The sequence below is a fragment of the Anas acuta genome, chromosome 1 (assembly GCF_963932015.1).
Source record: "Anas acuta chromosome 1, bAnaAcu1.1, whole genome shotgun sequence".
NCBI lineage: Eukaryota > Metazoa > Chordata > Aves > Anseriformes > Anatidae > Anas > Anas acuta.
In genome coordinates, this window is record NC_088979.1 from 54,540,448 (window position 1) to 54,554,843 (window position 14,396).

Genomic DNA, 14,396 nt, shown 5'->3' on the forward strand with positions numbered 1-14,396 from the left:
TTTACAAGACTTGGGCAGTGCCTGTCCTTGGAAGGTATTAAAAACACTGATGAAGCATAGTGGGCTTTGACTCTAACAACTGCAGAAAAACGTAAAAAATAATCTGCCTAACATCTGCAGAAAGTTGTCTCTAAAAGTGTGTTTTGAAGCTAGTTCACGAGATTGTGAACAGACTTACTTGTTTAATTTTTCCAATTATATATGTTGTTGCATAGAGGAAGAAAGATGCTTTTTCCCTGCATTTCATAGAGTCTCCTGATGAAACTACTGTAGACCAGGAATCTGAGGACGATCTCAGTGCATCCCGCACCTCACTCGAACGTCAGTCACCACACCGTGGCAACACTACGGTGCACGTCTGCTGGCACAGAAATACCAGTGTTTCAATGATCGACTTTAGTATTGCTGTGGAGGTATCTGCCTCAGAACAATCTGAACTGCAGCTCCAGATGTGCTCTTGAATGACAATTTCCTTTTTGCTCCTCCTCAATAAGTGCTCTTTCCTCTCGGGGATGTTCCAGGCACACCTGTGATGTGAAACTGGCTCCCGTACCCTCAAACGATGCCCTCAGTCAAGGCACACACTTCTCACTCCCTCAGTGCATCTTTTCGAAATCAGTTAGAGCAGTAATTCTTACAGAAATAACTGTCCCAAAAGCGCTGATGCTCTTGAAAACTTGAAGCAGGTCAAACTGTCTTAATGCTTTCATTGACAGAGGCATTAAGTCGTTGCTCGAGCTGAAAGGATATTGTCTTTAGCTGCTGCAGACAGTTTTGATTATGTGTATTACTAACTTACTTTCTTTACCTAGCCATCTTTTCTGGAACCTTGTCTCATTGCTCAGCCCCATCTGCTTTTTCTTTATTTGCATTCTCCACCTCAAAATAAAAAGCCTTTTTTTCCCCCTGATCACAGCTAAGCCAATCTGAAACACGTTCCTTAATTCTGCACTTAGTAGACAAGAGCTAGACATTGGCTTTTCAAAGATTAAAATGAAAGACTCCTGCCTAGTTCAGTGCTTGGTCCAAGTGAGGTGGCAAGTCTGCTTCGGTGTTCCTCCTTCACCAGAGAGACACCGCAGGGAGCTCTGAATGCTTTATCGCAGTCCTCATCACGTGGAGGGTTATATGAAAGTGGTAAAAGGAATCTCAAAACTATCAACATCCACTCAGCCCTAATGTATCAGCTCTCTGTTGCACTGGAGAAGATGCCCTGACTCAGAACTTAGGGAGATGCCAGGACAGATGGTGTTCAGAGTTTGCCTCTGGTTTTAAGCAGAAGAAATTGAAATTTGACAAAGGAAATTGTCAAAATTTAGAAAATCATTAGCAAATGCTAAGTACAGAGCCTCATTTTGCTCCCATGCAGGTGCATTTCCTGCTTTTTATGCCTTTATAGCCTGCAAAGGAGAAATAGCTCAGCGTGGAACCGGCTCTCATATTTTCCCCTAACACATAGGGCTCATTATAAATTGATATAAAGTAAATTTAAAGTGGTGATTTATTCTAATGAGTAAAATGTTTAGTTAGGCAAATCTTTTTTTTTTACCTGAGATCAGGGTTCATTGTTCTTTACTTTTGTTTCTCCCCGTGACTCAAATGTGTGCAAACATGGTGGTGAAGACCAAACACACACCCTGGAGTTATTCTGTGACAACATCTTCAGCTCCACTGCTGCTTCACGTGTGGCAGGTCACACTCATGCTCACGTCATTCTGTTGGTGCCTTTCACTTCAGCATTATCGTTTATTTTCTTTGTGTCTCTCCCTCCTCTCTGTCTTTCTTGTGGTAGAAGATCCTCTCTCTGTCAGTGACTGTACTTCCCTACCTGCTGGACTGATCAGTGATCAGCGGCCTGTTTCCATTTCATATGTCTGCTGGTACCGAATGCAAAGCCTGTCCTTTTATGATATCCTCCAGAGTAATGAGGTAACAGAAAATTAAGGAGTATGCCTGTAACTTAGGTCACGGCGTCAGCAGTCCTCATAGCAGAGCACGGGATTATCTAAAGCAAAGGCTTTAATGCACAGCCAAGACTGGTGAAAACAGAGCAATATTTGCAAGAATATTTAGTTTGTAGTAGATAAATCAAGACCACCAGGCTTTGAATATTAAGCATTACAAACTAAATTATTAGCTCCTGCCTTACGTAGTGAGAATGATGTGAATGGCTGTTTTGATCCGGATGCTAGCCCTAATATTCAACAAGGAAGGAGAAGTAATAATTCACTGAGAGCTCCCCATCATTTGCAAGGTACAGTGATGCTGGACTTTACAGTAGATGGGTAAAAAGATTAGTTTATTCAGCCAGCCGCTAAATACTTGTGCCTTGTATTCCTCCTCCTTGTAGTAAATTATCCAAAATCCAGCTAAGAACAAGGCTGATAGTCCTTGCTTTTGAAATCTTTGAAAAGTTACCGCGTTAACTCACTGGGTACTGAGAGCTCAATCTCTATCTGCAATTCCAAAGTACATCATGATTTTCCTTTACATCACAAATTCATGTCAGACTTTCTGTTTTCATTGCTCTATTTAAGTATCATTTGAAAAGAACATAGACTAGGCTAACAAGACTGACTGATGTTTGGTAATATTTTACTGAAAGCCACCTTAATTTAAAAAATATATGCGTAAGTGTAGCAGTTTGAAGTTTTTGGAAGTACCCAGCTATGAACAAAAACATATTACTAAGTTAACTGCTGTTTAATAGTAGAAAAATGTGGAAGAAAAATACATCCATTTCACCAAACCGCTTTCACATTCAGCAAGGTCACATAGGATGAGGTAAAAGCAGCTGATTTTCCTTACAGTCATTAAACTGCAGACAAACCTCACTTAAAGAACGACAGGTATTTCTAGTTCTGAGCTTACGGCCAAATTGGTGGAATTAAATAAGCTAAGCAGAAATGCAAACATCCTTTATGTGGGGCTTGGCTACTTTCCACCTGCTTGTACACCTCTGCACTGTGCACTTCACTGGTTTATTTGCCTACTTTTGATCTGTTTCAGAATCAGCTGTCCGGAAATCTCCTAAGAAAATTCAAAAACAGCAACGGGTGGCAGAAGCTCTGGGTGGTATTCACCAACTTCTGTATGTTCTTCTATAAATCGCACCAGGTAATGCACTGCACGAGCTTGTGTGTGAGCACTTGTTTCCTGACACTTCCAACAGTTAGCTTACACTTGTGTTATTACAGAAATCCTCAATTCTAGGCTTTATGCATTATAAAAGAAAAAGAAAAGGATATTTTACACATAAGCAGGCTAGAGAAATGATTTGTTCATACACTCCATACTAAGCAAAAGCACTTAAACAGTGAGTGGTGCAGGCTGGCAAGTACATTTCTAAAGGATTGGGTGTTTGCAGGCCTGGGATGAACACATGTGGTGCTCTGCAGGTGCCAGATGATGCTGCTTTAAGTCAGCTTGAAAGTAGTCAAAGCCTGCGGCTTGAGACAAATTTCTTACCAGGAAATACTGGTAGGATCAGCTTGCTGAAGATTTTGATGATAAGGGTCCCTAAAAATGGGCAGGCATTACCAAACAATTCAGATTGTTGCACTGTATAAATCGGGTACTTTTTCCATGTGAATTCAGAAACACAATTGCCTTTAAACGAGTGTATATTTATTTTCCATTTCACTTATGTGCTCTCCATGCCTGTTAACACTTGACCTCACTGCATTTTTCACCATTTATTTCAGGACAATCATCCTTTAGCCAGCCTTCCTTTATTGGGATATTCACTCACCATTCCTTCCGAATCTGAAAACATTCACAAAGATTATGTGTTCAAGCTGCATTTCAAATCCCATGTGTACTACTTCAGGGCTGAAAGCGAATACACATTTGAAAGGTAAGTCAGTCTTTTGTGAGACAGAATTTTGTAAAATTACGTGATTTTTTTTTCCAAACAAGGTTAGTAAGTGCCAAATTTACTAAATTGATTTAGCAATACAGGCATGTAGTTCAGCACAGGAAGAGAAAGTAATCTTTACAATTTTAAAATAAATTTTAAACCTGGTAATGCTAGAACCAAGTGGTTGTTTTTGAGCACGCTTGGTAGCAATAGTAATAATCACTGCAAAACTTGAATTAGATGTAGGAATTGCACATTCAAAATTAATCAGGCTGGCTGTACATAGCTCTCTATATATCAGACATCATGAAACACGTAAACAGGTCACAGAACTTTTCAGTAGAGTGTAGAACAACTTCACTCTCTCTAGTACAACTGGCTGTAAAATCCACACCTGAAATGAAATCCAACTTTTTCCCAGAAGCTGCTCTTCTTACTACGTTCTGCCACTTCAGTGTATAATTTTTACACATTCCACTGAATTCTAGTTAGATGGAGAGCTGGGAAACAAGCACTGCTCTTCCTAAATTATGGTTTGAGCTTACTCATACTGGGAATTAATTTAGCTCTTTTGTATGAAGCATTAACATAACAAAGATCTTAATGTCCTCTCATAGTCAAGAAACCCATAATTAAGTTTTAGCCATGTCAGTCTAAAACTTTAAATAAGGCAAATTGTGGGGAAGAGGTAATTAAATAAATTAGTAGAATTGGAAAAAAACACAAAAGCCCTTTCTCAGTTCTGGAAGGAGCAGTAACTGCAGCTAAATCACATTTTTTCACATCAGAATCAAGCAGTTGTTTTCAACTGCTCATCACTTGGATGATCCAGAGGGGGAAAAAAAGAAATTTTGCACTTGTAGAACAAGTTAAACTATTAAGTTAGTGTATTTTGGGGGCTCCTCTCCCTCATTCATCCTCTCTAAACCTCCTTTCATATATGCATTTGGCAGTCGTTTGGACCTGTAGCCTCTTGACTTTGCATAGGGAGCAAAGTAGTAAGCACGATGATGTTTTCCAGAGACACTGAAAATAAAGGTTTTGTACAACTGATAGCACGGGCAATGACTACACAGAGAAAAATGGTTCAAGAAATCTCTCCTTAGGAATTTACCATGATTTTGCTTTTGTCTCCTCGTGCCCCCTGACAGATGGATGGAAGTGATCCGAAGTGCCACCAGCTCTGCCTCCCGCACTCGAGCTCTGAGTCACAAAGAGCCTCACGCCTATTGACGGCTAAACAAACCGCCGTGGCGATTGTCCAGCAGCTGCTGATTTTCTAGAGGACGTTTGAAACATTTCTCCCTCCAAGTTTAGTAAAACTTACGTTTGTTAAAAGAAAAAAAACAAAACAAAAAGTATGGTTTTGCAGAAGCTCACGGTTCCTCAGCAGAACTGTGATTTCCGTATGTTGAAAATAGCTTACCATCATCCCAGTGGCTGCGGTTCGTTTCATGTCTTGTATTTTGTCATTCTGTGCTGTTTTTAGCTTGTGCCAGTATTAAAATATTGTCCTTATTAGAGTGCCAAATGCCAAAAGACATTTTATTGCCTCAGAGATTGCACCTAAAAAAAAAAAAAAAGACTTCACAATCTGAAAACTTTCTCCTGTGAGGCAAACACTATTTCTTTTCTTTACATAAAAATATATTATTTTTTTTTACCATGTTAATCTGTAGACTGCTGAATTTTTAAATGTAGGTGGACTTTCACAGTATAGACTATAATTATATATACAGTAAGCAGTCTAACAGGAATGAGGTAACTTTCAGATTTCATGTTGTTGTATTTTTTTTTCTCCAGTCTTTCTACATTTAATCAACAAGGAATTACTAATTTTCTATCTTTAACAAGGAAAGAGTTTACAGCTCACTCTCATTTCCCTTTGGGGTTACAGCTCCATGTGGTATAAATAAACTATAGGATTCCTACCTAACCATTTTTCTTGGTGCAAGTTGACCAAATTGTTCATCTGTTGGCTTTGAAAAGTGAGTACTACTTGCAAGATGGAAAAAAAAAAGTTTAAAAATAATCCAGTGCAATATTATTTGGGCTGTTAATGTACTGTGAATGGTATGTACAAGAAGAAATTAAAGGCTGTGGTGACATTCTGCTGTTTGTTTTACAGACTTGAAAACAAAACCAAAAAACCCTGTATGCTACAAGAACCACAGCTCTTTGTAATTAATTTGTGGAGTGTTTTGGTAACCAGCTGGGACTAAAGCACTGTAAGCCAGGTGTGCTACTGAACCCCCAAGCCTTTGCCATGCCTGCTGCACATCCTGGTGCGATGCTTGGTTTTGCTGTTGGATCCTCAGCCACTCTGTCCCTCGTGGTGCTTGGTATACAGAGGGACGGGCCCAATCCGCAGCAGAAATGCCCATTTTGTGCAGCTGGCTGTCACGGCATCCACTATCATTGTTTGATAGCTGTCAGCCCACGCGGAAGGGCATCATCACAAAGTCTGCTGTGAGTAGATGCTTTTCCTTATGCTTTAAGAAACGCTTCATCAGGAGGCTGGCATGAACTTGCATTCACAGAAGTTCAACGTGCTGGAAACACCTCCCCACTAAGGGCCTTTGAGCAAGCAGTGCTAGACAGGGGGGGCAAAATATAGCTGAATATATATGTAACAGAATATAACTATGAGAAATGAAGCTGGGACGATTCTGCCCCCAGCTTGTCATCTTCTCACTATTCGCTCTGTTAAATGCTTAAATATCTGCGTTGTATAAAGTGGCTTACAGCTCACAACAAAAGGGAATAAATACCTCACAGTACTAGCACACATACTGCTGTTTGAACACAGTAAATAAAGCCTTCTTTATTCTGCCCCACCCCAAAGAAAACCTCAGTGAAATTAGAGCTCCTGGTGAGCAGCAGGATTTTGTTGGTCACGAAAAGTTACTTAGGACTGTGCTTTATACAGCACACGCACATGCACCCACACATCCATGCATGTATTTTAATGTGCATACGTAAAATCTCAAGGAGTAGGCTGGGTTCCTAATTCCTTATGACAAGCAGAAGTCCCCCTGGCCAAACCTGAGCCACCCTGACCAAGGAAAATAAACATTTCAGCGTATTTTCTTCAGCTGTGTATAAATGTACAAACCCCTGGGCAGGTAACTGGTTGCAGTTGCTCTTTTCCTCAGATATTTCCCCTTTTACCTTTTGGTCAGGCAGTTGGACCTAGCTCAGGTCTTTTATAACAAGCCACGCTAAGCACCTCTGGTGTATTCTTGTTTTCTTTTTTAGGGGAGGCAAAATAAATAGGACAACTGCTGGCTACTGAATATACATTACTTTTTTTTTTTAACGTATAGGACGTTTTTTTTTCTGGAATGAACTTGAGGACGAAATAGAGGATACCTACATATTTCATCTATTGCAAAAGCCTGTGGTCTACACCACTAGAATTTCAAATACAAATGACTGCTGGGTCCCTTCATCCGTCCTTTACAATTGTTATCTCTAACAGTGCTAACACCCTTTTTTGAAAAAATGGAAATTATATGGAGGGTCATGCCCTTAGTTCAGCTAAAATTGAATTTTATTTTAGATCACTGGGGCTTGTGGGATACACTCGTCATCAATGCCAGTTTTTGCTGAGCTCTCAAAAGAAGGAAATCAGATAACAGCTTTTCTGGTTACTATTCATTTTCATGCAAAGAAAGCCTGGAAAATATTTTTTCTACAACATCTAAGGCAATTTTTTTTTCCTTTAACAGTATGATTCTTTTCTTTTTTCCTTTCTATTTTATTTTTTTTAATGGAGCCAGTCAAACTTCTGCTATTTAAATAGGAGTACATTTGTCAGCATTTCTCCAGTTCTTTATTCCTAAGGTTACCCCAAAACTGAAATAATGGTAAGAGAATAAAAGTGACAGTCTGGCCACTCTCATGTGTGTGAATAGATAAATCCATGGCTTACCAGAAAGCTGTGACAGCCGACCACTTACTGCTAGCCCCGACCGACGTTGTAGCGCTGCCATCGACTCAGCAAGGCTTGGAGAGGCGTCGGGTTCCCAGCTTCGTGCTAGGTCAGCATCCTATAACCAGCCACACCATTCTCTTGGGGCAGCAGTGGAAAAAACCCAAAGTGATCACCCCAAGAGACTCACTCTGCTTGTTACTTGTTAGTACTTGCCTTGAATAATCAACTCCTGGCTTGAAATAATGCATGCATGAAAATGAAACACAAACTTCACTGTCAGACTCGGTGGGATCCACAAAGCCTGGATTCCTGTGGATTTTTTTCCCCACGGGGTTAAGCATCTCTGTGGTTTGTTTCATTAAGACATGAGTCACGCTGAGACACTCAGACCTACTTATTTTCACAAATTTTTAATTAATTACTTAATTACTGTTAAGACCACAATCCGTGTTCTCAAATTGAGCTAAAATCAGTCAAAATGGAATAAAGAGACTGAAAGACAAGCTAGCAGGCAGAGACAGGCGTTGGGATTGCAGACATCACGGTAAAGTCTCTGACTGGGAGAAGCTATCACAAGGAAGCACTCATTTTAGAAACAAAACTGGGGCACATCCCAAAGTTCTGTCTAAAACAGAGAAACGAGCAGAACCCAAAAAGCCTAATTTTGACCCTTTTTCCTTTCCATACAGGACTAATTGTGTGGTCTTCCCTATCAAGAAAGAATTGATAGAGGGAGAGGAAAAAAAAAAAAAAAGGGCAGTTTGGCCCTCGCACATTTTTTTAATAGCAGAAAATAGTCATGGAATAGCACTATAGGAGTGCAAATGTTAGAAAGATTGTTATGCAGTGATGTGGGTGATTAAAGATGCACTGCTGGGGGTTAAGGTAATGCAACTTGATGCGAGCACTTCATCAGTTTCACGGGGCTGTTAGGATGCCACATAAAAAGCAGGTTTTCAATCACTGCCATTTGTGAATTGGCACGTTGCCATACTTGAGGACAAACTGTCATAGAAAACCGCATACATTAAACCAAAACATTACACTATCAATCACTTGTATGTGTGTATTACAGAAAAAAAATAACTTTATCGAGAAGAGAAGTGAACTTCCCACATGGGTAGGCCATCTGTGAGAGTTAAACTCACTGAATTCCCACAGATATTCTCAAGTCTTGCTCAGAAAGTGTTGTTCCAGCTGAAACAAGAGATCTCTTGTACAAATTTTGAGATCCTTACAATTGAAAGCTGAACACCGATTTATAAACTTCCTGCTTAGCGGTACTGACATGCGGACAATAACTGACCTAGAAACCCACAGGAGCATCCCCTTCGGGAAAGGGACCCCGCAATCTCATCTTAACTGACCACTCAGATGGCGAGATTTCATTAAACGTTTCCTTCTTTATTTCTAGGTCATGTAGTTTACAAGGAGCTTTATTACGTTGGTGTCGAGTGACAAAAGTAAAAGTTAAGTACATGGTTATAAACAGGCAGCAACGTTACAGAAAACAAGATATACACTGTAATTGTCCTCTGTAATCATGCTTAGAAAGAAGGCAGAAAACCATTACATACGAGTTGTCTATGCATACGCTCAGTGCAATTACTAGCACATCTGCAAAACATAGTTAAAAAGAGCAAGCTTGCAGATTTGTGCTATACTTCAAGCTCCTCCCCAGCAACTTACAAAAATAATTGTGATTGTACTCGTCCTTGCATTGTACCTGTGCTTATTAACACTTCTGATGATCTCTCAACGGTGATAGTTTTGAAGGCAAAAGATGTTTCCTTAAAAGTAAGGAAAACGTGAAACCTTTACAAATTGGTATCATTATCTTTAAAAAAAAAAACAACACCTAACGCAATGGTAAGGAATAAGAGCTAAGCCAGACGTTTCACACGTACATTAAAAGCACAGGCAGATGAAGGAATTAGGGTGGACAGGCCAGGAGGTGAACTCCGAAGACGCCGGCTTCTTTGCAGCCAAGTGCATACCCTTACCTTACCCCTCGCCTACAGAGGAAGCAAACGCCCCAGTTAAACCACCCCAGAGCCATGGGGTCAGCTGGCCTTACCCTCATCTGCAAAACGTTTGGAGCGGCAAGGAAGCCATGGCACTTCAGGAAAGCACTGCTCTGTCAGCTACCGAAAGCATCCTCTACTACATTGATCGCGTCTTCGTGCTTTAGTAAACCGGTGACCAACTACAAAGTGCAACTGCGAGGAAAATTAAGTTAAAAAAATAGATTACACATCTGATCGTTACAAAAAGCAAGCCTTCAGTGCAAATGACTGGGTTTGTTTTCTCTTTAAACAGAAAGTGAGTTTATTGAACGCTTAAATCTTGAAATCCCTGACAAGTAAGCAGTTCTACTGTTTGCATAAATAGGGCTAACCTGTTGCTTAGTATAGTCAAGACTGAATGAGGATGCATCGCCTGCAAAAATTAAAAATAAAAAAGTCGGCGCAACTTTATAACAAATGTTTTCAGCATGAGACAACCTCTCAAAAATATCAATACCCTTATTTTTCTGTCAGAAACCGAGGCCACGCTTCTTTCAAATGAAGCTCTTCTCCTGTTACCAATACAGTTCTCGTTTTTAAAGCATCAATACTTTCCAATAGCAAATGATTGTAATTTTACATTCAAGATACAGCACACTTTTTGTCAGTGAATCTCACTTTAAGATAGTCTATATTTAAATAATCTATATATTACATATAAAAATACACATCTCTACCATAAACAAGGTCTTGTCTTTTTGTGAATGTCCCAGCCTTTTGGCTATGCAGCCTTGCTGTGTGTCTTACTTATTTCAAGCTCCCAAACCAAAGGATACAACCACCAAGCAAATTCTGTCACCACCTACTCAAACGGAGAAGTGTTTCCTCAACACACAATCCCGGAATGCAACAAAATATGTAACTTAAAAATATATGTATTTATTACTTTTTAAACGATTGGTCAAAAACGACGTACCTTAGGACTTCATGCAATTTCCTGATCGAGAAATTCTTGAGATTCCAGCTACCACCATACATTTAACATCTCTGCTCAATCTCTGAGGTCTACGCAACTCCAAGGAAGCTAACTTTAATTTCAAGTGCTTACACTGACAGCTTCCATTTTTCTATTTCTATTTTGAATGCAGACCCATCTCTCTCTTTCCACATGCTATAGCAGCACGTATTTATCAGATGGCTGAATGTTCTAACACAGAGATGTCAAAAGGTGAATTTCCCACTGCACGGCATTCAGCTGCACGTCTCACGACAGAGCTGACTTCATTTCCTGGAGGGTAAGCCTAGCCTTCAAGTTTAAGAGCACAGAAAACATGTTTAATGATACCGATCAAAGAGGAGTTACAAAACACTGCTCAAATTTATGCATTGTTCAATTTATCTTAAATTCGCTTAACCATAACGAAAAACCACGCTGGCAAATGTGTTGCGTCTAAGAACATGGCTACAGGAATGAGATACCCATTTCTTTGAACTATTTTTTTTTTTAGCCTGCTCAGAGTTTCACAGCTCTGTTAGCATAACAGCGTCTTTAACACTGTTAAATTACTTAATTATTAAGGCTACAAATATTCATATAATAATGGCTAGCATGGTGCTGTGAAGTCCTCCACAACAACCTCATCAGATCCAGAATGATTAGAGACGGAGTCTTCTTATACGAAGCCAGGTAGACATGCCTATGCTTATTTTAATCCTTTGCTCAAAATCTTGTACCTTTATTTAAAAAAAAAAACACACTTAAACAGATATCTCACTGTCTAAAACCTAAAATCATCATTTTATTTCCATTAAATGAAAAAATGGTCTCTTAGGTACCAGAAGAATAAGCGCCTGCACATAGCCTGGATGAAACATGCCAAGGTAAACATTAAAGTAATATTGTGGGGGAAAAAAAAGCCACCTAATCAGCCCTGTGAATAATATTACTATTTCCAAGGAAATTTAAAAGCTTAAGTCAGCTATCCAGGAGCTGTCACAGGAATACTTGGAATTTTAGAATTCAAAAAAATTTTTTTTTCTTTTGTTTTTTCTCTAGGGTTAGTAATAGGACACATAGCATATACCACTCTTGGCTCAGTTTTGCAGTCCTTCTGTCTGATTTCTATCACTTTCAGTAAAAGGATGCACAGATTTAGGCAGCAAGACGAAACACTGAATACATGGATCATTTTTCTCTTACGCTGCAAGACATTAATTTTAATGACAAAAATAGGCGTAATGAAGAAACATTTGCCACTGTCTTAGAGCCAACATCTTAATGAGTTTTCAGAATAAATGCAAAAAAAAATTTATTTGTGTGAGCATTTGAGTGTGTTTAGGTGGAAAAGAGATTTTATCTGAATTTTCACTACAAGCTTCACAAGTATCTAGTACTAAAATTGAACAATACATATGGTTCAGAATTTGCATTGGCACAATTTAAAACTGAAGACATGAAAGAGCTCATTCTATAGGAAGAAAAAAAAAAAAAACAAAACAACAGAATAATTTAAATTTAAAGCTTTGAGAGACAAGGTGTATTCAATTTAAAACAACCAGAAGTAGTACCATAATCAGAAAGTCACACTCTGAATATAGATAAAAAGGAAGAAGTACTGGAGAAACAGAATAAAATTGTGTCTTTGCTGAGGTACGAATAGAAGGTTCCATTGTACGGGATTAACTATCTTTCAATGGCAAATCCTTCACATACAAAAAAAATCAATCCAAGACTCACTTATCACGTAATTCAAGATTTACATGTAATAAAGGCAAGGCAATACTCAGTTATGGCCTGTCAAATATTTACCCCACTAACATTATCTACAGAAGCACTTTACCATTTTGTACACAGTGATTCCTTATGCACGTTGAAAGGCTCTCATTTAAAAAAAAGACATTATATACATATCTGTACACAACTCCAACAAACATACGCCATCTCCCAGTGGAATTCTTAAAGCAAGATACCTGAGGTTTCTCAATATCTTCAATTTCTCTATCACAAACCTAAATATACATTGCAAATTTTACAAAAAGACACCTCCCTGGAATATGTGCATTGTCATTAAAAAAACTATAGCTTTAAGGAGCTGAAAAAGACTGCCTCCATCTGAGAGACTTCATTTTCACTCTTGCACGTTTAGGAACATCCTTCTGCCAAAGGACATTCTGGTGACTGAGGGGAGAACGACTTCAGGACGCGCTTCTTCACTGCAGACACCATTGGATCTCCGTTGTCTTAGAAAAGTCAGAAAGAGTACTTCAGTAGGATGAAGTACTTCCTCCAGCTAGCGAGTATCTGAAGAGGAAAAGAAATCATTATTGTCCTGACTTTTGAAACAGCATGATATAACAAGCAGCAACTAAAAGTTATTATCCTGTCACATGCTGTTGAAATCTCAGCCTTTTTCCTTCCAAAATGACATCCACCAGTACTGTCAAACTTTAAGGAAAAAAGCCATAGATCTGAGTAACACATAAAATATGTTTAATTACAACATTGCTGCTCTTCTAACAGGAAAAACACCCTGTGTTCAAGTGTGTTATCAAGAAGTATACGATGATGCAAAAATTCTGTAGGCTATGGGCAAAGTTTAGTGATTCCAACTTCCCTACTCATTCCTAATTGTTCCGAAATATCACTGGGGAAGAAAGCTTGTACTTCTTAGTCTAACCAGATTCTTCAACCATCTGAAGAAAAACAAGCATTTTCATCATATTAAACTTCCAATCAACTTTATGGAATATAAAAGATCAGAACTGAATGGGGAAGGTAAATGGATTCAATTCATTGGGCAGATCTTCTGAGAGTCCCAACAAACCCATCTAGCCAAACTTGGGAAGTACAGGTCTAACCAATCATAGGATGAATGAGTATATCAATAGAAACACGTTGTTGAAGAGTCATTTTTCAATAATTCACTATCAAATGGAGAGAGGATTTTGCCCATTGCAAGTGGATACAATAAATGATTAAATGATGCAACAGTGCATATGTTTTGCAGCTTTCAAATAAGAAGAAATTGTCTTTTCAGAAGCTGACTAGTTCCAAAAATACTCATCAGGCTGTGGAACAGTTCAAATTCATTTTTAAGGTGAATCCTGCCATTCATTCCTTTACGGAAGGAGTGCTAGCATGTTGATGTACTAGCTCAATGCCATCCCTAGGGTAAGAGAAACTTCACCCACACATGACCCATAAACAGACATTCCTTATGAATGTTTCTTTCACTCCTTCAAAGAAAAGGGAGCGTCTGCTCTGACTGTTGCAATAAGGTATTATGGCTGAGAAAAACAGCAAAAAGGCCAAAGAAGCAGAGCCATGACAAAAGGAAAATAAAAAAAAAAAAAAGCAAAGCAGGTATCTCCTAAGACAAAAACAGTAACTGTTGCTGTCATAACAAGTACAGGTAAAATTATTTCTGGCATCCACAAATGAAGTGCCCAGTGAAAGCCTGTCTCCACAAGATCATTTTCAGCTGAAGTTGGGTTGTTTGTTTGTTTGTTTTCTTTGCTTTGGGTTTTTGTTTTGACAAAGGAAACAACTGTAAGCACAAAAGTGTATTTTCCTTTATTAAAAAAAAGAAATACA

At 38.9% G+C, this 14,396-nt stretch overlaps 2 protein-coding genes across 12 annotated transcripts in view; one reads left to right on the forward strand and one right to left on the reverse strand.

Annotated features, from left to right (window-relative positions):
* FARP1 (FERM, ARH/RhoGEF and pleckstrin domain protein 1) overlaps positions 1-5,970 on the forward strand; it is a 193,779-nt gene extending 187,809 nt beyond the window's left edge. For 6 of the 9 annotated variants that reach the window (XM_068677410.1, XM_068677412.1, XM_068677389.1 and 3 more), the window contains exons 24-27: positions 250-413; positions 3,010-3,117; positions 3,705-3,856; positions 5,011-5,970. In XM_068677410.1, the coding sequence (XP_068533511.1) occupies positions 250-413; positions 3,010-3,117; positions 3,705-3,856; positions 5,011-5,092 (506 nt within the window). In that variant the 3' untranslated portion in view covers positions 5,093-5,970. Of the gene's footprint in view, positions 1-215; positions 414-1,792; positions 1,930-3,009; positions 3,118-3,704; positions 3,857-5,010 lie in introns of those variants that run through there. The other 3 variants (XM_068677396.1, XM_068677404.1, XM_068677413.1) reach the window with 3 other exon arrangements.
* A 3,209-nt stretch (positions 5,971-9,179) lies between these two features.
* Positions 9,180-14,396, reverse strand: part of STK24 (serine/threonine kinase 24) — a 51,647-nt gene continuing 46,430 nt past the window's right edge. For all 3 annotated transcript variants that reach the window (XM_068677415.1, XM_068677414.1, XM_068677419.1), the window contains one exon: positions 9,180-13,103. In XM_068677415.1, coding sequence (XP_068533516.1) covers positions 13,067-13,103 — 37 coding nt within the window. In that variant the 3' untranslated portion in view covers positions 9,180-13,066. The remainder of the gene's footprint in view (positions 13,104-14,396) is intronic.